Source organism: Nicotiana tomentosiformis, chromosome 12 (assembly GCF_000390325.3).
Source record: "Nicotiana tomentosiformis chromosome 12, ASM39032v3, whole genome shotgun sequence".
NCBI classification, from domain to species: Eukaryota; Viridiplantae; Streptophyta; class Magnoliopsida; order Solanales; family Solanaceae; genus Nicotiana; species Nicotiana tomentosiformis.
Window position 1 is genome coordinate 54,071,362 of NC_090823.1, and position 25,332 is coordinate 54,096,693.

Consider the following 25,332-nt stretch of genomic DNA (forward strand, 5'->3'; position numbering starts at 1 on the left):
ATGTCCCCAATGAGATGTGAGCCCTAGCGGTAGTGTTACATAAGAGATCAAGTTATCACTAGTAGATGATAGATCAACATTAAGGTGAATCAATAATGGATGGACAAAAGTCACAAAGTATGAGGTGAGATTAGGCCATCATTCATAAGAGGAACAATAATGAGGAAGCATTAAAGGACATAGATTTATACATATGGGATAAGCAACGAACGTAACCTGGAGTTTTGTAGCAGACCTCGGTAACGATAAATCGAGGCAATAGTTATGATATATATTATGACCTACTTAAATGCAGTGAAGTCATGCAGATAGATAACCGGGCCTATGAAATACGATATATCAATATTCGTAAGTTCGACAAAGTACCAAGCGAAGAATTTCAGTATACCTATAGATGCCTAGAGGGACATCTTGCCAAGCTCTGTATAAGTTTAGAAAGTGAGGCCTAGAGATGGGCTAAAAGATGGAGGAAAAAGGAGAGACGATTCGCATAGGCGCACTTACAAGGTCAGAGCTGTACAGAACAGTTGTCTAGATGGCAAGGAGAGTACTAAAGTATTCGGAAGACATAAGTCATGAAACTGATAAGTACATCAGTCAACATTCGAGGACGAATGTTCCAAAGGGGGGAATGATATTACACCCCATGTTTTCGTACGTGGAAGTATTCCATAAGTAAATTGATATAAGCTCGGAAGTGAGATGTTACATTCCGTATTTTCGTAAGTTAAGGTTTCGTCATAAGCTAATCGACGTAAGTTCGGGAATGAGATTATTTTGAGATTATAAGCATTATGCTATTTCAAATAAGTGATGAGTGAATTCGTGAAGGTGAGAGGGTAAGCAAATCAAAGTACCACATGACCATGATAGTACCCGGTATTTATGGACTAGTGCCATACAAGGTACCACATGACCATGATAGTACGGTGTATAAGGTATGTTAAAAGCGGATAGTATTTTAAGTAATTAGAGATAATTCTTAATTATGTGGATAATTGGTTAATTATTTGATAGTGGGATATTATCTAATTAATTAGGGAATTGTTGGATAAGGATTTATTTCCACTACGTGGCAGCCCCCCCCCCTCCTTCAAATTAAGTGACTCATACACCTAGATTGAAAGGTGGCCAACTAAGGTGCTATACACAAGACACTTACGTGTAAAGTCATACATAGAAGTTTGGCATTTTTGGCTTCATTTGGCCTTAAGATATGCAAGTAAGTGATCTTATAGTGTTCTTCCTATTACAAAGATTGCAAAACAGATGTGAGAATATATGAAGGAAATTCATAACGTCTTCAAAAATTCCAACAAAGATTCCAAAGTTAGCAACCTCAATTCCAACGAGATTTCTTAGTATCTTAAGCAACGAGAGATTTTGCGATTCTAAGGGAGTACGGTGCAACCTTTCTCAAGAATATCGTACAGATTTTTTCCTACTCCAGGTATGTTAAGGCTATCCCTTATTTATTTTTGGTATGATCTATACGACACAAACAAAACGAACAAATGCACAAATTCCATAAATGACTATATTCATAGAAATATTAGAGATGCCTATGTTCTTGAATTCCCATATATCTTATTATTCTATCGTCTGTTCATGGGTCTCAAAAAATACGTAAGTTGATAAATTCTATTTCATGATATTAATCAGAGGCATAATGGTCTTATGACACTCCGAAAGATTTTATTGACGCACTTCTCATGCATTGCTTTCATTTATACATGTACATTGACCCATGACCATATGACATTATATACGCGTATATATGTATGTGTGTATATATATATATATATATATATATATATATATATATATATATATATATATATGTATATGGGATATGGGAAAAGGTTACAGCGTTATATACGTACCACCACCTGATCAACTGGTATACGTTGATGATTTGCCCACAGTGGCCAAAATGATATGATGGGATGCCCTTAGAGGCTTGATGATGTTATAAACGCATATACCTATGCATGGTATGATATTTATATGCATATACATGACATTATAAATATGAAGTTATTCACAGAGTTATTCAGATATACATATCGAGGCTTTTACTCCATGTTTCTCTCATGTCTATTGTTTACTGATTTTCATTCCTTACATACTCGGTACACTATTTGTACTGACGTCCCTTTTGCCTGGGGATGCTGCGTTTCATGCCCGCAAGTCCCGATAGACAGGTCGAGAGTCCTCCAAGGAGGCTATCAGCTTAGCGGAAGATGTTGATGCGCTCCATTTGCTCCGGAGTTGCTATTGGTCAGTATGATTAGGCATGTATTTATTGGTATGTCGGGGCCCTGTCCGGCCTTATGATGTTTATGTACTCTTAGAAACTTGTAGATATATGTTATGTATATGAAATATTGTATGGCCTTATCAGCCTATGTTCAGTGTATGAGTGATTATTTTGGCCTTATAGGCCCGTACGTTATATGTATAAGTCAGTATATCAGATTGGATTGTTCTATGTCGGGAATTCCCTCATGTTTACTCTAGTTATTTCATGGCGCCCCTTCTGGCCCACTTACCCATGATGATGTAATAAGAAAGATACGTTACGTTGGTACTCGGTTGAGTAAGGTACCGGGTGCCCGTCGCGGGCCATCGGTTTGGGTCGTGACATTTACACACCGTTACCTATTCCTACTTCACCTTGGATTGATATTTCTATGGATTTTATGTTAGGTTTTGCTATAAAAAGGTATGGTAAGGATAGTATATTTGTTGTGGTAGAAGAAGTTGTTAAATTGCATGGTGTACCTAGAAATATTGTTAGTGATATGGATGCTTTGTTTTTGAGCCCTATTTGGCGTGTATATTGGGGGAAGTTAGGCACTAAATTGTTGTTTACTATTTCTTGTCGCCCACAAACAGATGGATAAACTGAAGTTGTTAATAGAACCTTAGGAAACATGTTGAGGGCTGTTTTGAAAGGTAAATTAACTTCTTGGGAAGATCACTTACCTATGATTGAATTTGCTTACAATAGAACAACCTATTCTTCTACAGGTATGTCTCCTTTTGAGGTTGTTTATGGTTTTAATCCCCTTACTCCCCTTGATTTATTACCATTATCTATGATAGCATGCTAGGAAGCTCAACTACATTCAAGGACAAGAATGAGGCTTTGGAATCTAAAAGAGGGCCTTTAACAAGATGTCAAGCTAAAGAGTTGCAAAATAAGGTCATTATACTTCAAGTGCAAATAAAGAAATTGTTAATTGGGAGGAAGAGCTCAAGGATAAAAGATGTGAATTGGCTAGGTATTACAATTGTTTTATGGCCCAAATTTATGTCCAAGAATGGGAGTATTGGATCCCAAGAGATATCCTTTGAAGAAGGTCCTAATCAGTCCACTTTTGGACCATTTTAGCACCTAAAATGTGTCCAAACTTGCAGCCCAATAAGTCCTACATGAAGTCACGTTTTTATAACATAAAAAGAACTTACTTGATGTCAAAGAAGGGTACAATAGCCGTGCTAGAAGTTGAGTGCAAGTTGGTGCCAAGTTGCTTGCAAATGTCCTTCAAGATTTTCAAGATTCTATCCAAGATTAGTTTTGGACTTTCAAGATCCTATCCTAAGGTAGTTGGACTTTTTGTCCAAAGTAGTTAGGACTTTCTTTATTTTCCAATATTTTAAAGATTTTCATGATTGGTTTTGGACTTTCATGATCCAATCCTAAGGTAGTTGGAATTTTTGTCCAAAGTAGTTATCACTTTCTTTCTTTATTTTTTTGGTAGAATTCCGTGGCTCCCTCTCTAGATAAAGGGTGTCTTCTTTGTTTTTAGGGGAGATCATGATAAACAATATCAACAAAAATTGTGAGATTTTTCTTGTACTCTTGTGTGTGGCTACTCTTGGATTTATTCTTCAACCTTCAAGAATCAACTTAAGGTGGTAAGATTAAGCCCTTTTCGAAATCTTAGATCACTTATAGCTATTCAAGAAAGGTGATAAGTTTAGGCTTATTGTTGTTCTTGTTATTCTAAATGGTTGGGTTTCACAATCCATCTCTTGTTTTTAATTTTCTACCTAAGGCAATTAGTTCTTCGTTAGCTAATTGTTGTTGCTAGGGTTCAACTTCAAGAATAGACTTCTTGAATTCAAGAAACTCTTTCTTGAATTTAATCTACCTTTAATTTTTGTCTTCTTTTTCATTTCCCTATTTTCTTTTAGCTTCCGCACGTTTCTTGATTTTCTTTTTTTTCTTTAGTAAACTTGAATCCCCTATTATGTTGTTATCAACCTACTAATGATATTGCTAATCTTTATGGTAGGACAAAGGCTGAAATGATAAAAAATATTTATGAGCAAACAAGGCTTGCAATTGAGAAGAAAAATGAGCAAACTGCCTTGAGAAAGAATAAGGGTCAAACACAAGTTGTTTTTCAACCTGGAGATTTAGTTTGAGTTCACTTTAGGAAGGAGAGATTTCCTTCCAAAAGGAAGGCAAAGTTGCATCCTAGAGGAGATGGCCCATTTCAAGTCCTTGAAAGGATTGGAGACAATGCTTACAAGCTGGACCTTCTTGGCGAGTTTCAAGTAAATGCTACATTCAATGTTGATGACTTGTCTTTGTTTGATGTAGGATCGAATTCGGGGACGAATTATTTTCAAGAAGTGGCACCTATTGATAACATCAAGGACAAGGATGGAATTTTGGAAGCTCCAAGAAGGCCATTTACAAAATCTCAAGCGAAAGAATTGCAGACTAAGGTTGCTGGACTTCAATGGCAAATAAAGAAGCTTTTAATTTTAGAGGAAGAGCTCAACCCCAAAGGAGATGAATTTTCCAGGTTTTATAATTATTTGGTAGCCCAAATTGAAGTCCAAGAGGAGGAATATTGGGTCCCAAATCAGCCCTTGAAGTCAACCAAAATGGCACCCAGAAGAGCTTAAAAGATGTCCAAAAGGGGGTGTTTCAAAAGGAGCCCAATTGGAGTCCAAACCAATGACCCAAACTAGTAGTTTTAAGGCCCAAATCTACCCCAAAGGGATTTGGATGCCCACCCTTTTATTTTTATTAGTTTTTATTAGGTTTTCTAGTATTTAGCTTAGCCTCCAAGTTAGGGTTTGCCTTGGCAGCCACCCTACCTAGTTTTAAGGACTTTTTACTCCTATAAATAGGAGTTCTTTTCATTCATTGCGGTACTTCATTATTGATTAATAATATTATACTTTGAGAGTTCTTTTGGACATTTTTTACTTATGCTTTGAGATTTATCTTTCAACCTTTACTAGTTCATAGTTCAAGGTAGTAAGATAACTTCTTTATTGTGATATCGTTGATTCCTTTGTGGTATTATTAGAAGGCGATTAATGCTAGTTATTAATTGTTGTCTCAAGTTGCTCGTAAAGCGGTCAAGATTCGAATCTATTATTTTTGATTTGTTCTTAAGTAAAGGCATTTGATTTCTTCAATAAATCAAAACGTTGTTGCTTGGAACTTGTCAAGGCTATAGAACTTGCATTTTCTGCAGTTCTTGGAATTCTTTCCCTGTATTTTCCCATATCCTTTATTTTTTGCACTTTAATTCTAGTCGTTCAATTCCTTATTGTTATTGCTTTCGAATTTACTTCTCAAATTCTTACTCTAGTTTGGATTCTCGACCTTTTTGTTATCACCTATGGTTCGTGTTTGCTATGCGTCTTACTAGACCGTCCATAGCCCTCTCTTACTATGCACCTATGTGTTTCATAGACCGTCCATGGTGTTCACCCATACTATACACATATGTGTTTCAAAGACTGTCCATAGTGTTCACATATTATATTATACACCTATGCATTTCATAGACCGTCCATAGGAGTCACATATTATATTATATACCTATGTGTTTCATAGCCCGTCCATAGGATTCACATATTATATTTTACACATATGCGTTTCATAGACCGTCCATAGGATTCATTCATATTATACACCTATGCGTTTTATAGACCGTCTATAGTGTTCACATATTATATTATACACCTATGCATTTCATAGCCCGTCCATAGGATTCACATAATATATTATACACCTATGAGTTTCATAGACCGTCCATAGGATTCATTCATATTATACACCTATGCTCTTCATAGACCGTCCATAGTGTTCACATATTATATTATACACCTATGCATTTCATATACGTCCATAGTGTTCACATATTATACTATACACCTATGCATTTCATAGCCCGTCCATAGGATTCACATATTATATTATACACCTATGCGTTTCATAGACCGTTCATAGGATTCATTCATATTATTGTCACGACCCAAAATCCTAACCTGTCGTGATAGCGCCTATCGCGGTACTAGGAAAGTCGGTATTTACGAAATAACTCCAACATTTTTAATAGAAAATGGATTTAAGCAGGTTAAACAATAAAATATTTCATAAACTGAGTACATGAGCATCTAAAGTCCAGAAAATACTGTCTATGATAATGTGAAACTAAATACATTAAGTGGAAAGATAGGGAAGGAGAAACAAGGTCTGTGAAACGCCAAGTAGTTACCTCGATAGTCTCCGAGAATCCGAACTCCACAACTCAGCAGCCGCCGTGACAAGATGCACCTGGGTCTGCATTACTTGAAAACTTATCTTGCTCCTAACTTGATGTTTTGGTATTGTTTGAGGCTTCCATTTCTCCAATGATTGTTTCTCCTTGTATTGTTACTCGTTCTATTAAGAGTTTAGTCTTGTAAGACCCCGTAAAATATTACCTAGAACCCGGGGTTTCGTGGTGCCGAGGTAGGCTCATGTGTTTAAAAATTTTAGAAAACGAACCACAGTATAGACTTTTTGGGTTGTACAATGCATTGGGGAGTTAGAGGTATATTGTTGTAGAAAATGACATTTCTGCGGTCCATTATGCGACCGTAGATCCGTCGCGGAGTGGAACAGAAAATGGGCAAATTTTGAAAAACAATTATGTTGGCCGCATAATGATTCTGATGGCCGCATAACTATTATACTGGCCGTATAATCATTCTGCTTGCCGCATAAAAATTCTACTGCCCACATATCGATTCTGCTACCACATAATTGACTTCGGGGGTCATTTTTGTAAATTTTCTTATCTGACCCTATTTTGATATAAGGCCTTAGGGGGTCATTTTACAAGAAAAAATCTGATATTTTAGAGAGAGACGAGAGCTATTCTAGAGAGATAAGGGATGGCACCAACATCTTCATGCTTCAAATTCTTGCTCAAGCTTTGGAGATTCGTGGGAGAAATCCACAAGATCTTCATCTAATAGGTAAGGTTCTACTCCCTAGCCCTAAATTTTAGGATTTGGACTGAAGGTAGGTCATGAGAAGTATGATTCTTAGGTGTGGGAGTTGCTCTTTATGCATGAATGTAACTATAAGGGTGGTAGGGAGGTTATTGAACTAAAAGAAGTAAACTCTTGGTATTGAATTATTTGTGGGATGAAGGAAATCTTTTAGAAGAACCTTAAAGTCAAATTTGCACACCTAGTGTTTGATGAAATGCTTAAATAAGGTGAACCCACGAATATCTTCCTAATTATGGTTCACTTTTGTTATGTTTCTAAATAGATTGAAGTTGCTAGGAGTTCCGGAACATTGTAGTAATGTAAGGAAAGCTCAAGAAAGGTATGTTGGCTAAACGTCCCTCTTAGAATTGAATCCCAAGATGTTCTTGTAATTTCCAAGTTGTTCATTATAAATTGACTATTCCGAATAAGCTTTGTGCCGAAAGAGATATGTCAATTTGTGTTTCGAATGCTCTTATCATGTTATGTTATCCTTCGAGAATGTGTTCAAAGTATGGGTTGTGTATTAAAATGTTATGGCTTGGAGTAGTGTTTCAAAAGAAACTTATGATGCCAAATCGTGTGAGAAAAATTCGATGTGCTTAAGACTCTTAATTGCTCATATGTGTACCTAAAGTCTTGATTAGAAATGCCTTGTTGTTGATAACCTATAAAGATGATGGAAAGTGAAAGAAGTGGGTTGGAGATGTAAAGTGTGGCTACCGTGCCAATAATAAAAGTTATACTTGTGGTCAATGGTGCCAATAAAATGAAATGAGCCTTGATTCAACTGTTCCAAAATGACTTCAAAAATAGATTTGCCTAAAAGCTTATGTACTCAAGTCATGCCCAAATGTGGCTGCTTTAACTAATGCTATGCTTTGTAAGTATTTCCAATGTGTTTTGAGTTCTTACATATTCATGAGTTGCAATTGTGTATTTCCCTTTTTGGGGAAAAGTATTTCAAGAACGAATTATGTGTTATTCATTTATGATTTTTAACTCATGCTTAGATTGCTAATCATTTTATTCCATTTTCTGGAAAGAAGTCCATTGTGTTTAAAGTCTTCATTTCTAATGAACTTAAAGTTGTGATTTTCGGAATGATCTATATGTTGATGTTTATGATGATGATCCTTAAAAGTAAAGAAATGAAAGTGTGGAATATGAAATACGGCCATTGTTCCATGAAAGAATAATCATATGTATGGCCAAGAGAGCCAATGAAATAATGATGTTGTAAGTGGTTGAAAGTACGAATGAAGTGATATATGGTGTGAAAGGTTATGAGATGAACGTATTTGTACCTTTGCTTCCAAGATGTTATAAGCTCCTACGTTCTTATGAGTAAAGGCTATGGTGTTCCTAAATATTCTAAATGCTCTTATGTTCTATGGTTACCCATGGCAAGGAAAAAGAAAGTGATAGTGTGAACATGCAATGTGGCCGCTTGCCAAAATGATGATGAACTTTAAGAAAAGAAATTGGGCCCATGTGCCATTGAAATCAACTTATTGACTCACTATGTATGTGCTAATGTAATGAGCTGTGTTTCTCCATGATGAGCATGAACATAAAGTATTACAGTGATCCGGGAACTTACGATCTTAAATGTAATGTTAACCATGTCGCATTGAGTTTATATATGGCTATGTGCATAATGATATGTTATGAATCCTATAGACTGTCTATGAAATGCATAGGTGTATAATTGTAATGACCCGGCCGGTCATTTTGAGAGTTGTAGCCCCGTTCCCCCATTTAATGCTCGTTTTGTATTTTATATTTGTTATGTGACTTGCCGGGGTGGTCGGTTCGGGTCCAGTGAGATTTGAGAATGAAATAAGGCAGTCTCACGGTTGAAAGCTTAAGTTGAAATGATTAATCGGATGTTGATCTTTGAGTAAATGACTCCAGAATGGAGTTTTGATGGTTCTGTTAGCTCCGTTAGGTGATTTTGGACATAGGAGCGGGTCCGAATTGTGATTTGGAGGTCCGTAGTGGAATTAGGCTTGAAATAGTGAAAGTTGAATTTTGGAAATGTTTGACCGGAGGTGGAATTTTTTATATCGGGGTCGGATCCCTATTCCGGGAAATGGAGTAGGTCCATGGTGTCATTTGTGATTTGTGTGCAAAATTTGGGGTCAATCGGACGTGATTTGATAGGTTTCGGCATCGTTGGTAGAAATTGGGAGTTTAAAATTTATTAGGCTTGAATCTATGTGCGATTCATGTTTTTGATGTTGTTCGAGGTGATTTGAGGGCTCGACTAAATTTGTATGATGTTTTGGGACTTGATGGTATGTTTGGTTGAGGTCCCAGGGGCCTCAGGTTGATTTCAGATGGTTAACAGATCGAAAATGGGACTTGGTGCATTGCTGAAGCTGGAGCTCTTCTGGTGTGATCGCACCTACGAGGGATTGGCCGCAGGTGTGATGCCACAGATGCATCTAGTTTTACGCAGAAGCGGAGCTGGGCTGGCCTGGGCAGCGCACAAGTGCGAGGGGTTAACCGCAGGTGCGAGCGAGGCTCCGCAGATGCGGAGTTGAGGGAGAGGCCAGTTTCCGCAAAAGCGGATGGAAGGCCGCAGAAGCTGCTCCGCAGGTGCGGAACATGAAACGCAGATGCAGGCCTGGAGGATTTAGGTGTCTTCCGCAGAAGTGGAGAATTTACCACAGAAGCGGTTCCGCAGGTGCGGATATATGGCAACAGGTGCGAAAAGCCTGAGCAGATTATTAAAACAAGGGTTCGCGATTTTGGCTTCATTCCAAACATTTCAAGCACGGTTTAGGCAATGTTTGAGAGGGTTTTTTAGGGGATTCTTGAGGTAAGTCCCTTGTGCTTATTTTTTATCAATAATATTGCTTCCCCATTGATTTTCCCACCTAGATGGTGTGTCCAAAGACATCCAATCACAATCACAATCACCACCATGTGCGCAGCATGGCGTCGATCTCGACCCGATCGGCTAGGCCGTCTCACCACAATGCTGTGTGGATCGACATCACCATTCGCTAGCAATCATCTCATCCTAATTAAGGGGAATGTTCTCAACATATCAGTTCGGGGATTTGCCCCTCAATCACTCCTACACCGGCAAATGTAGTTTCGGGGTTAGGTTATTTTGACCTACCCTTCTTCGGTGACGAACGATACTCCCAAATATGTTTCTTATCAAAAGGATTTTCAGCTCAATTCATAACCTTTTCACATCTTTTCATTTCATTGGCACTTGTGGCCAAATGTAATATCATTCTTGGCACGTCGTCCGTATCTCATATTTCATGCCCACCCTTTCACTTTCAAACATCATCATGGATTATCAACAATAAGGCATCTCTAATCACGACTTTTATTACACATATGAGCAAGTAAGAGTCTTAGGCACGTTGAGTTTTCTTCCACAATTTGGCATAATAACTTGCAATTGAAACATGATTGAATTCATAAGATTTTGACACCTTGGTCACATTTGAATATGTTCCCGAAGGATAACACAATATGATATGAGCATTCGGAACACATTTTGAACATATAATTTTCAACACAAAGTTTATTCAGAATAGTTAAATTTATAAGGAAAAACTCGAAACATGAGACATAATAGCTTGAGCCAATCATAATTATAACTTACGAGGATATCATGGACTTTGATTCTGCAAGAGGAGTTTAGCCAACATACCTCGCTTTGAGCTTTCTTTAAATTACAACAATGTTCCAGAAATCCTAGCAACTTCGATCTATTTAGAGACATGATAAAATTGAACCATAATTAGGAAGATATTCATAGGTTCAACTCACTTAAGCATTTTATCAAGTACTAGGTGTGCATTATGATTTCAAGGTTCTCCTATGGTGGATTCCTTCATCCCACAACCTAAAATTTACCCATTTGAGCTCAACACCCTTCCCACAAGTCTTGATGATATATGCATGCATAAATAACACTCTCATACCCAAGAATCACACTCCCCATTACCCATATTCTACCCCAAATTCGAAATGGAAAGCTATGGCTAGAACCTTACCTCTTTAGAAGACAACTAGCATGGTTTCCTTGTCAATTCTCCAAGACTTGATCAAGGATTGATGAACAAATGGCTTATGGATTCCTTCTCTCACTCTAGAGCACTTTCCTCTATCTAAAATAGTAGTTTGAACCTTCTAAAATAACCCCCAAGGTTGTTTTATAAAAATGGGATCGGGTTATAAAATCAGAAAATGGACCTTCCGAACTTAACTCTGCGGTTGCAGAATGCACTACGGATCAGGTCTGTCATCCGCAATGTGGACTCCGAAATGGTCCTTCAAAACTGGGCGGGTCTGCGATAAATCCGCGGTCCGCAGATCAGTTATGCGGTCGCATAGTGCACCGTAAAATCTTCCTCTGAAGTTTTTTCATGCTGGTTCTGCGACAAATGTGTGGCCCGCAAAACGATTATGCGGTCACATAGTTGACCGCAAAATGCCCTCCGAAATTGGTCCATCTTTCTGTTCCACTCCGCGGCGGATCTGCGGTCCGCGGAGCAGTTCTGCGGTCGCATAATAGACCGCATAAATGCCATGTTCTGCAACAATTTTCCTTCAACTCCCCGATGCACTGTACAACATAAAAAGTCCATACCGTGGCGAGCAAGCTCGCCGCGAAAAATTCTATAATCTTCAAACACATTAGCATACCTCAGTACCACGAAACCCCGAGTTTTAGTAAAATTTTACAAGGCCTTACAAAAGAGATCGTCTTGACCCAATATTGATTTTGGTCAAACTACAAATCCTTAACTTAACTAGTCTCTAGAACAATGATCCAAAACGCACTCCAGCCCCTCGGGACTCCATCAAATCATACCAACAAGTACAAATATATTATCCAAACTTATCGAAAGGCTCAAAACACCCATGGGAACATCACAATAAAAGAATCGAGGCTCAAACCGAATAGAATTTCTCTTAAGTTGTTAACTTTTTATTCTCTCAAGAGAGTATCTGAATCACACTTACACAGAAGTACAATTCAACTATGTAGACCTATCCAAAGTTTTGGAACACCAATTGGAGTCCAATAACATCAAAGTCAACTCTTGGTCAAACTTATGAACTCTTAAGTTCTTTAAATTGTCAATTTTCGACAAATAGTATCAAATTCTTCTAGGAACCTCCAAGTCAAAATCCAAACATACGTACAAGTCTAAAATCATCATACAAATCCATTGGAACCATCAAAACCCGATTTTGAGTCCGTTTATCCAAAAGTCAAACCTTGGTAAACTCTTCCAACTTAAAGCTTCCAAATCGAGAGTCATTCTTCCAAATCAATCCCAAACCACTAGAAAATCAAAATCGACCATACACACAAGTCATAATACAACATATGAAACTACTCAAAGTCTCAAACCATCGAATGGAATGCTAAAGCTCAAAACTACTGGCCAGGTCATTACATTCTCCCTCATTTATATATACATTCGTCCTCGAACGTGCTAAAAGTCATTCTAAAGTATTCACATCATTGTTTAAGCTCACATATACCCATGAGTAATCCTACGCCACCACAATCCATCCAAGTCCATGGCACAACCCTGACTGAAGATCCTTTCTTCAACCTTAACCCATAAACCTTAGGACCAAATCCCAACATCCGAAATTCCTTATAAGATCCGATACTCGCATATACACATGTTCAAGTCTCAACCAGATGCGTCAAGCCATAACTATATTCCTAGGGTATACCCACATGATGTACCACATAACTCATGTACTCATAGTAATAACTTCCAATCGCAATAGCTGATCATTACCAAACATTGTACCATTAATACACCTCATATCAAATAGAACCTTGTTCCAAACCTCTAGAACACTGCAAATGATAAAAGAAACATGTAGAAACTAATAACTACCCATCAAATAAACAAGTCATGGAGCTTTCTCGCCCGATAAGAACCATTGACAAATTCTAAGCTGACTAATGACATTCTTATCAAAACATATCTTACCCAAATCCGATTACGCTAATTTCAGTCCAATAACCTCATCTTACCCAATACGAGCTGCTCGACTGACATGCTACCTCAAATACCACCTAGAGCCAAATATGACACACTTCGTGCACCCAACAAGTAATAATTCGAATATAACAAAAGATGGAAAGAGAACCAAATAAGAGAACTGCCCAACAAGTCCAATCGGTATAACCCCAATGACACCATGCTATGAATCCATCCCATAAGGGAGAAGCAGACTACACGAAATAACCACAAAGAATCAGATCAACCCTGCTGCGGCATGTAGCCCAATCCAAACATATCGATCCACATGAAATACCCATCGAGCCATAATGCTCATAATCAACAACCACATGCATATCAACAACAAATATGCGAAGTGAATGACCATAGCCATGGAGAAATGGATAGCACAATATACCTCATACATGAAACTATAACCAAGGCGCAATAAACAATTCAACACCCCAAAAGCTATCTCGCTCGAATCTCGCCACAAGGCCTAAACAGAGTAACATCATGCGTGTAAATAGTCAAGCAGTCTCACAACCCCCTAGTAGCATAAGAGAGTAACACACGAAACAAATCAGGGCGCGTGTAACATCCATTCCGCCCGATGATAAACCCACAATAAATGTTGCATAAGAGTAAGCAACCCCGACCAAATGTGGAATCCACATTCTCTTTAGGCCTACTAATGAGCCCCCAAACAATTTCGATCATCAAAATATAGCCAAGTGACCTTTCAAAAATCCACAGTGACCAAACCACAACATATACAATCAGTCGTCCTAACTCTTAACACACCTTCATGGTCCGCAACCAAGGAACTGTTTGCCTCCGAGAATAACTAGTCTCTAAACCTCAAGAATACAAAAATCTCTATATCTGATCTCAACTCTCCCACTCAAATGACTGATACGTCACTCATACACAATCACCTCAGGAGAAATACTCCCATAAAAACTTAAACATCAGTAGTCAACATCTAGACAATTATCGTAATATTAGTCAAGCATCCGCAAATTAATACACGATGTGCCTTCCACAACACACACCATTCTTAGGCGAAACAAGATAGCACTAACATCCCCTTAAACATGTGAAATCTCCTTGATGTCTAGAACTTATGACCTTTCTTCTGAAACTGAACTACAACCTTGTTCATACAATCCCAATGCCTCACAAATCACTGCATCTACCATGCTAACAAAAGTACGAGAATCTCATCATCAACCTTGAATCACAAGTGGGATAAATACTACATCAATTAGAAACCTTTCAGTTAACTCAATCCAGGAGAACATCACTACACACAATAAACCTCATATTCCTGTATAAGACATCAACCCATTAGCGCACAACCAAGCCAACAGAACTTGATCTATATAACCACCAAGTTACGTAGGCTACTAAACCTAAAGTAACTCAAACCAAAATGCTCGCTCTGAAGAGACCTTCTGCAAATCTAAAGTTGTTTCTTTCATCTCTCTAATACTACCATGTAGAGTCAATAATAATATAGAAGTACCGCAAGTCTCACCACTATCCAATTTAGATCTCAAGTCTTAGCCATACACAAATCCGAAAATCCTTAAATATCACATATGAATCTTAAACTCATTAGAACCTTCTTGATAGTCATCAAATTCCCTCCAATCCTCGATGCACAGCAAATGCGCACCGAACAACCTATGCTCTACTAACACATGAATATCCAAAAGAAGCACCCAAACGGTTCCTTTTTCTTGCGCACTATGTCCCCAATGAATATCAAACTTGAATCATCCCACGATCTCTATATACCCACAAAGTATAATACATCATGCATCTAATCAATCCCTTGCTCGAATAATCCTCGAAGTCATCCTTTCCAAGTCACAGCTAATCCACAAGTGTCCCTTAGCCTAGTAACTAATATAACATGTGACCATATGATCCGATTGTTGATACTAGACTCCCTCACTTGGCTCGAATCCACATAACACATTATTTGATAACCTACCGTACTCTTCATTCATAGCTGCCCTGACCTCACATTGTTATTCGATTGATTATCCTCATATTCTTAGGTGGCACTAGTCATCATACCTTTCAAATAATCTGTCGAGTGCATACTCATCCTTGTGATAGTAGAGCCAACTTCCTCAAGTGCTAAAAAACGATAGTATATGCATTCCACTTGTCACGACCCAAACCGATGGGCCGCGATGGGCACCCGAAACCATACTCACCCGAGTACCAACGTAACGTATCTTTCTTATTATATCATCGTATACACATGACATACAGGCCTAATAGGCCAACATGATCATTTTAAAACTCAAAACATATGCCGACAAGGCCATACAATCTTTCACATACATGACATATGTCTATAAGCCTCTAAGAGTACATAAAAATTATAAAGGTAGGGTCAGAGCCCCGCCATACCAAACCATACACATCTAAATCATACTGAACAAACAAGCAACTCCGGAGCAAATGGAGTGCACCAATATCTTCTGCTGAGCGGATCGCCTACTTGGAGGACTCTCGACCTGTCTATCGAGACCTGCGGGCATGAAACGCAGCGTCCCCAGGCAAAAGAGACGTCAGTACAAATAATGTACTGATTATGTAAGGAATGAAAATCATTAAATAATAGACATGAGAGAAACATGGAGTAAAAACTCGACATGTACGTCTGCATAGCTCTGTGAATCATTTCATCTTTATAACGTCATGAATATGTGTATAAATGTCATACCATACATGTATATGTGTTCATAGCATCATCAAGCCTCTGAGGGCATCCCATCATATCATTTCGGTCGATGTGGGCAAATCATCAACATATACCAGCTGATCAGGTGGTGGTGCGTATATAATGCCATAACCTTTTTCTATATCCCATATACATATAATATACATATATACGCATATTAACGCCATCTGGTCATGGGTCAATATATATGTATAAATGCATGAAATGCATAAGAAATACGTTAATAATATTTTCTCGGAATGTCATAAAAATAATATGCCTTAAGAAATACGTTAATAAAATTTTCTCGGAATGTCATAAAAATAATATGCCTGTTGGATAAATTTTATCAAATACGTATTTTTCTGAGACCCATGAACAGAATATATAATAATAATTCACATGGGGAATCAAGAATATAGACAACCCTAATATTTCTATGAATAGAGTCATTTATAGAAACTGTGCGTTTGCTCGTTTCTTTCAGTATCATTTGGGTCATGCCAAAAAGAAAGAAGGGATAGCCTTAATATACCTGGAGTAGGAAAAAATCCGTGTGATATTTTTGAAAAGGTTTACACCGTACTTCCTTAAAATTGCCAAATCTCTGTCCGATCTATTAAAGACCCGTACCCTTCTATGTTAGCTTCAATTTGCCTTCACGTTGGCTTTAAGTAGAGTTTCTGTTGGCTTCAAAGAGTCTCCTGGAGATCTCTTTCCTAATCCCTCAAAATGTTAGATATATGAAACCTTTTAATCAGCATAACATGTTGGATCCTGTAGCATTTCTCTCTAATATTTCACGTTGGATCATTGTTATTTCTCTTTTAATGGTATAGAAATGTTATTTTGCTTAACTTTGCAAAGTCCTATACTTTTCCAATAAATACACCAAGCCATCTTTACGTGTAAACAAGTTATCACCTTGTCTAGTGATTCATTTTGTATAATTTGCCACCTTGGCTAAGCTTATGCCATGTGGCAATCCCAAAAAGACTCTTATCCACTTAATACCATAATTATCTCCACCATTAATTAATTATCCACATAATTAACGACTATCTCAAATTACTTAAAATACTACCCAATTTTAACATACCTTATACAACTAACTATCATGGTCATGTGGTACCTTATATGGCACTAGTCCATAAATACAAGGTATTTTAGCTCGAGCCGTATTTTATCCCAAAATGTCAAATTTCGACGAAATTTATTTTTTTCGATTTCTTACCCTCTTACCTTCACGAATTTACTCATCACTTATTTGAAGTAGCATAATACTTATAATCTCACAATAATCTCATTCCCGAACTTACATCGATTACCTTACGACGAAACTTTAACGTACGAAAAATGCGGGATGTAATATCTCATTTCCGAGCTTTCATCAATTTACTTATGCCGTAATTTTACGTACGGAAATATGGGGTGTAACACCACTAAATAGAAGCCTCATACGAAACACACAACCTCAAATCTTCTCGCAGGAGATAACCCACCGGCTAGCCTCAAATCAACATCATCCCATGACACTACCATGGCCATAACTGTCACGCCCCGACCTCGGGGAGTGCGACCGGCGCTCAACCGAGATAACCTGGCCAAGCAAGCCTGTATAATGCCTTCTACCCAAACTCAACCATTAATAAAGAGAAGATATATTTTCATTAATTAGACAATGAGAAGGTTACATGTACAATCCAAATTACATTACCGGTAGAACTTCATTCAAGATTCCCCAAAATATTACATTACACATTCATAGTTTAGAAGTGGAAACATATGATACAAATACAACATTTATAATTTGACTTCCCCAAACAAAGGTACCACCCACGCTATGTCTACGAAGCCTCTAATATATACGAAAGAGTAGCATGATGGTGCCGGCAACAAGGCTCCGGCCATATCTCAATATAATATACATAGAGGACAAGAGATACAAGACCCCAAAATGAAATAGGGCTCACCAAGTCAGTTGAGGAGAGGGTGTGCTGCTATCACTGATTAATACCACCTGCTATGGAACCACCTGCATCCATTAAAGATGCAGCGCCCCCGGCAAAGGGGACGTTAGTACATATAAAATAGTACTAGTATGTAAAACTAAATACCCTCTCAATAGAATGAGGAACAGTAAAAGGATAAGGAAACATGAAATCAATAAGAGCCTCAAACAACATCAAGTTAGGAGAAAAGTAAATTTCAATATTTTTAAGTTGGGAGATCTTTAGTACCGATATACCACCATGCTTTTAGCACGGAGTTCGATTTCAGTCCGATCGGCTAAGCCATCTCACCCCAAGACATCCAATCACAACACCACCATATACGCGACATGGCATCTGATCTCAGCCCGATCGGCTAAGCCGTCTCACCACAATGCCGTGTGGGTCGACATCACATCACATCACATCCTGCTGGCAATAATCTCATCCCATTTAAGGGAAAATATCTCAACTCATCAATCTCATCCAATATAAGGGGAAATAATCTCGTCACATCAACCCGAGGATTTACCCCTCAATCACTCCTACACCGGCACGAGTGGTTTAGGGGATAGGTTATTTCGACCTACCCTTCCTCGGTGACTAAATGATACTCCCAAAGAATTTATTAGTCAAAGGATTTACAACTCATTTCATACTCTTTCACACATCTTTCCATTTTATTGGCACTAGTGGCCACAATTGTAATATCATTCTCGGCACGTTGGCCATATTTAATATTTCATACTCACCCCTAAAACTTTCAGGCGTCACCAAGGATTATCATCAATCAGAGAATTCCAAATCAAGACCTTAAGTACACATATGAGAAAACAAGCGTCTTAAGCACATTGAGTTTCTCTACCATGATTAGGCGTACTAGCTTGCAATTGAAACATGGTTTTTAAATCACAACACCTTTGATACATTGATCATTCTAGATAACATTCTCGGAAGGAATCATAATATGAAAGGAACATTTGGAACACATTTTGGTTACATAAATCCTTCAACACAACACTTATTTTATGATAATCAACTCTATTAGGAAGGACTCGGAACATGAGACATAAGAAATCAAGCCAAACATAATCGCAACTTATGAGGACATCAAGGAAATCGATTCTACAAGAGGAGTTTAGCCAAGATACCTTGCTTGAGCTTCTTTAAATTACTACAATGTTTTTAAAATCCTAGCGACTTTAATCTATTTGAAACATGACAAATTTGAACCATAATTAGGAAGATACTCGGGGTTTCATCTCATTTGAGCATTTTATCAAAGCACTAGGTGTGCATTAAGGTTTCAAGGTCCTCCTATGGTGGATTCCTTTACCCTACAATCAATCCCCACTTCAATAGGCCACCCACAAATACTTAACAACCTTCCTACCACCTTTATTAGTACAAGCATGCATAAATAACAACTCTTATTCTCAAAAACTTCTTCCCCATTACCTATTCCCAATCCAAATTTTGAAATTGAAGACTACCTCGACACCATGAAACCCCAGATTTTAGGTGAAATTTTATGGGGTCTTACATCCTCCCTCACTTAGGATCATTTGTCCTCGAATGAGGGTAAAGATCCACCATTAGTATCCAATGTGACCCAATTGTTACTTCACACACCAGCAGTTCCAAATTTTGACTAACTCCCTAAATTTCCAAAACTTTTGCTAGAGTCTCCCATGTAATTGGGCCTATCCACCGGCCAGAGAATCCCAAAACCATTTGTAACTTCATAACCATAACACAACGATGTAAAACAATATGGAAACAACACCTCCCACAATGCCATAAACATTACATTACCAAGAAGGAGTATCCGTAACATAAATTGTACAGGGAAAACATAATTTGTAGAAAGTTGGCTTTGAACATCATGGACACAACTAAATAGTTATTCAAACAAATGAGGATACTTCTTCTTCGTCTCTTCCTCAACTTCCCAGGTGGCCTCTTCGACCTGTTGGTTTCGCCATAACACTTTCACGGAGGCAATCTCTTTGTTTCTCAGCTTTCGGACTTGCCTATCAAGAATGGAAACTGGAATCTCTTCAAAATTCAATTCCTCATTAACCTCTATAGTCTTAACCGGAATAATAAGCGATGGATCTCCAACCACCTTCTTCAATATGGATACATGAAACACCGGGTGCACTAAAGACATTTCTGGATGTAGTTCAAGCATGTAAGCCACCTAACCAATCCTTTGAATGATTCTATACGGTCCGACATACCTCAGACTCAATTTTCCTTTCTTACCAAACCGCATTATACCCTTCATGGGGGAAACCTTCAAGAATACCCAATCATCCTCTTAGAACTCCAAATCCCTATGATGTACATTCAAATAGGACTTCTGATGACTCTGGGCAGTTTTCAACCGTTCCTTAATGATCTTAACCTTCTCCATAGTCTGATGCACGAGGTATGGACCTATCAGCTCCTCTTCCCCAATCTAGAACCACCCAATGGGAGATCTACATCTCTTGCCATATAAAGCCTCGAACGGTGCCATTTGAATGGTAGCATGATAACTGTTGTTGTAGGAAAATTCTATGAGTGGAAAATGATCATCCTAGCTACCCTTTAAGTCAAGAACACAAGCACACAATATATCCTCAAGCGTCTGAATGGTCCGCTTTGCTTGCCCGTCAGTCTGTGGATGAAAAGCTGTACTAAGATTCACCTGGGTACCCAATCGTTGCTGAAATTTCTTTCAAAACTTTGCTGTGAACTGTGCCCCTCGATGGGAGATAAATAGAAATTGGAGCGGGATGACACCTGACTATTTCCTTGATATACAATTGAGCATACTATTCCACCGTGTCGGTAGCCTTAACAGGTAAGAAGTGTGCTGATTTAGTGAGTCGATCCACAATCACCCAAATCGAGTCGAACTTTCAAGGAGTGCAAGGTAGTCTTACCACAAAGTCCATATTGTTAATCTCCCATTTCCACATAAGAATTTCTATGTTCTGTGCCAACCCACCAGGCCTTTGATGTTCGGCCTTCACTTTCTGACAATTTGGACATCTTGCCATAAGGTCCGCTATATTCCTCTTCATATCATTCCACTAGTATACTTCCTTAATATCATGGTACATCTTTGTAGAGCCTAGGCACATGGAATACCTCGAAGTGTGAGCCTCAGTCATGATTCTTTCCCCGAGACCATCTATATTTGGAACACATAATCGCCCTTGGTACCTTAGCGTACCATCATCCATTCCAAGAGAAAAAGTCATAGTATTATGTTTATGAATCCCCTCCTTCAATTGTACCAATAATGGATTGTCTTATTGCTTCTCCTTGACTTCTACAACAAACGATGATTCAGTCCTATTTTGCACAAGTACCCCTCCTTCACTAGAGTCCACAAGGCAAACTCCCAAACTAGTCAACCTATGAACCTCCTTGGCCAACAGACTTTGATATGCCTCCAAGTGAGCCAAACTACCCATAGATTTCTGGCTAAGAGCATCTGCCACAACATTAGCCTTTTCCAGATGATAGAGAATATCGATGTCGTAGTCCTTGAGTAACTCAAGCTATCTTCTCTGCCTTAGATACAATTTCTTCTGTTTGAAAATATATTGAAGGCTCTTATGGTCCGTGAATATATCCACATGGACCCCATACAAATAATGACGCCAAATCTTCAATGCGAAAACCACCGCCGCAAGCTCTAAGTCATGTGTTGGATAATTCTTCTCATGATTCTTGAGTTGCCTAGAAGCATAATTGATCACCTTGCCATGTTTCATCAATACAAACCCTAGTCCAATTCTCAAAGCATCACAATATACTACAAACCCATCCGTAACCTTTGGTAAGGTCAACACCGGTGCTATAGTCAATCTTGATTTCAACTCTTGGAAGCTTTTTTCACAAGCATCCGACCATTGGAACTTAACTGCCTTTTGCATCAATTTAGTCAATGGAGAGGCAAGAATAGAGAACCCCTCCACAAACTTTCTGTAATACCCAGCTAAGCCTAAGAATCTGTGAATCTCTGTTGGAGTTGTAGGCCTTGGCCAATTCTTCATAGCTGCGATCTTCTGCGGATCAACCTTAATTCCTTCTCTAGAAATGATATGACCCAAGAATGTGACAGATTCATGCCAAAATTCACACTTCAAAAACTTCGCATACAACTTGTGTTGATACACGGTCTGCAAAATTGCCCTACGATGATCGGCACGGTCCTCTCGACTTTGTGAATGTACAAGAATGTTGTCAATGAACACTATCACAAAGGAGTCAAGAAAAGGCTTGAAGACTCGATTCATAAGATCCATGAAAGCTGCCGGGGAATTTGTTAGCCCAAAGGACATTACCAGAAATACGAAGTTCCAATATCGGGTCATGACAACTATTTTAGGAATACCCTGCCCCCTGATCTTCAATTGGTGATACCCGGATCTTAAATTAATTTTGGAGAAGTACTTAGCACCCTGCAATTGGTTGAAAAAGTCATCTATCCTTGGCAGCGGGTACTAATTCTTGATCATGACCTTGTTGATCTGCCGATAGTCAATACACATCCTCAGCGACCCATCCTTCTTCCTTACAAAGAGTACTGGTGCGCCCTAAAGCGACAGACTCGGCCGGATGAAACCCTTCTCTAATAAATCCTTCAATGATTCCATTAGTTCCTTCAATTCTGCCGGTGCCATTCTCTATGGTGGAATAGATATAGGCTGCGTGCCTGGCATCGCATCAATCCCAAAATCAATCTCCCTGTCTGGTGGGATCCCATGGAGCTCATCTGGAAAGACCTCCATAAATTCATTTACAACTGGTACAGACTCAAGTGTAGGTGCCTTAACATCGGTGTCAGTAACCCGGACCAAATGGTAAATACACCCCTTGTTGATCATCTTCGTGGCCTAAAGGTAAGAAATAAACCTACCCTTCGGCACCACATCATCCCCCTTCCATTCGAACTGGCTCATTCGGAAAGTCAAACCTAACTGTTCTGGTTCGGCAATCAAGCTTGTCAAAACATGAATAAAGCCAGTCCATATTACATCAAAATCAACCATCCCCAACTCAATGAGATTGGCCATGGTATCCCGACCGTGCATCGTGACAACACAATCACTATAAACCCACGCGGCCATAATAGACTCACCAACAAGAGTAGAAACAGCGAATGGCTTATGAAGCTATTCCGGTTCTATCCCAAATTCTATAGCAACATAAGGAGTGACATAGGACAAAGTGGAACCGGGATCAATAAGTGCATACACATCATGAGATTGGACAGTCAATATACCTGTGACAACATCTGGAGAAGCCTCTGAACTCTGGCGACCCCTCATAGTATAGGAACGGCTGGACCCTCCCGAACTCTATGCACCACCCCTAGCCGCACCATGCCTTGCGGGTGTCGGAGTGCCTTGAGCTGGAGGAGGTGCTGCGGATGTAGTGGCTGCAGAACTGGCTGGGCGTGCCGTACCCCTGCCCACACTTTAGCGGGACGAACGACAATCCCTCTGAATGTGACCCCTCATATCGCACCCGTAGCATATGGTTTGGTCCATGAAGCAGCCCCCAAAATGCATCTTCCCACACCTAGGGCATGGGGGCCTCTACTGCTACTGGAATCTCCCTCCAGGCCGACCCTGCTGGTGGGGTCCCCTGTTGCCCTGACTGGGCCTAAAATGAATCCATTAGTGCTGACGGGGCCCTTATGGCGGTGCAGTAACCGAAGACTGAGCAAGGGACTGGGATGGCCCTGACGACCCTCCCCTGAATGCTGTCCTATAACCACCAGCACCGTAAGAACCACCAAAGTTGCATGTAGATCAGGCCGTGTTGCTACCCTCTCGCTCTATTCTGTTCTTCAATTTACGGTTCTCCGTGGCTTCAGCAAACGCCACCATCTTCCCATAGTTCATATCAGAATTCAAGGTAGCTGAAGCAGCCTCATTAATAACCAAAAGGCTGAGGCCCTACACAAACCGACGCACTCTTGCCTCCATAGCGGGCAACATGTAGATGGCATACTTGGACAGGCGCACGAACCTCATATGGTACACCCACACAGTCATGCTACCCTGCTTCAGGCTCTCAAATTCAGCGGCACGGGCCGCCTTAGTCTCGGCATGCAAGAAATGGTCAATGAAGGCGTAGGCAAATTCACTCCACCTCGCCGGAGGGCTGCCATCCTCACGGGAGTCCTCCCACATCTCAAACCATGAATAGGCCACCCGTTTTAGGCGGTAGGAGGCCAACTCCACTCCCTCCGTCTTAGTACCACGCATAAATCGGAGGGTCTTGTGCATCTCATCAATAAAGTCCTGGGGGTCCTCCTCAAGATCAGTACCTGTGAACACTGGGGGATCCACATGAAGAAACCTGTTCACCCTGGAACTAGTAGAATCCCTTTGCTGGCTGGAAGAAGCAGGTGCAACATTCGATCTCTGGGCTTGGGAAGCCACTATCTGAGCCAACATTTGTATGGCTCCCCTAAGATCCCCATAAGAAACACCAGGACCAGAAGCTGGGGCTGGAGGTGGAATAGCTGCACCCTCAGTAGGAGTATGGATTGGTGCAATCGGAGCAATAGTAGTAGAATCAGACGGTGTAGTAGCTGGGGGAACATCCTCACCTCTCGGGTGCTCACCCGCATCATCAGATATAGAATGAACTGCCACTCATGAGGTGGCATTGGCTCCTTGTCTAGTTCTTGCTTTCTTCCTAGGCGCCATATACTAAAAATTAGAGCAATGCATGAGTTAGAGGAGGAACAATCTTACAATCAGCTCTATCGCACGATCTAGAACATCACAAAAGGGTATTATTCCTAAATGCCCAAGTAGCCTCCTAATTATAGATGTGGTCGACAACACACCGATAAGAAGGACTCTACTAGACACGGCTCCGAGATATCCTAAGACACTTTAAAACCTTAGGCTCTGACACCAAGCTTGTCACGCCCCGACCTCGGGGAGCACAACCGACGCTTAACCAAGATAACCTGGCCAAGCAAGCCTGCACAATGCCTTCTACCCAAACTCACCCATTAATAAAGAGAAGATATATTTTCATTAATTAGACAATGAGAAGGTTACATGTACAATCCAAATTTCATTACCGTTAGAACTTCATTCAAGATTCCCCAAAATATTACATTACACATTCATAGTTTAGAAGTGGAAACATATGATACAAATACAACATTTATAATTTGACTTCCCCAAACAATGGTACCACCTACGCTATGTCTACAGAGCCTATAATATATACGAAAAAGTAGCATGATGGTGCCGGGAAC

The 25,332-nt window shown here is 39.5% G+C and overlaps 1 protein-coding gene across 1 annotated transcript; it reads right to left on the reverse strand.

Annotated features, from left to right (window-relative positions):
- Positions 1-24,007: 24,007 nt before the first annotated feature.
- Positions 24,008-25,081, reverse strand: LOC138902655 (uncharacterized). The gene is made up of 2 exons (XM_070190542.1): positions 25,078-25,081; positions 24,008-24,705 (listed from the first exon to the last, which is right to left on the reverse strand). The coding sequence occupies exons 1-2, from the start codon at positions 25,079-25,081 to the stop codon at positions 24,008-24,010; spliced, it is 702 nt and encodes a 233-aa protein (XP_070046643.1).
- Positions 25,082-25,332: the final 251 nt, after the last annotated feature.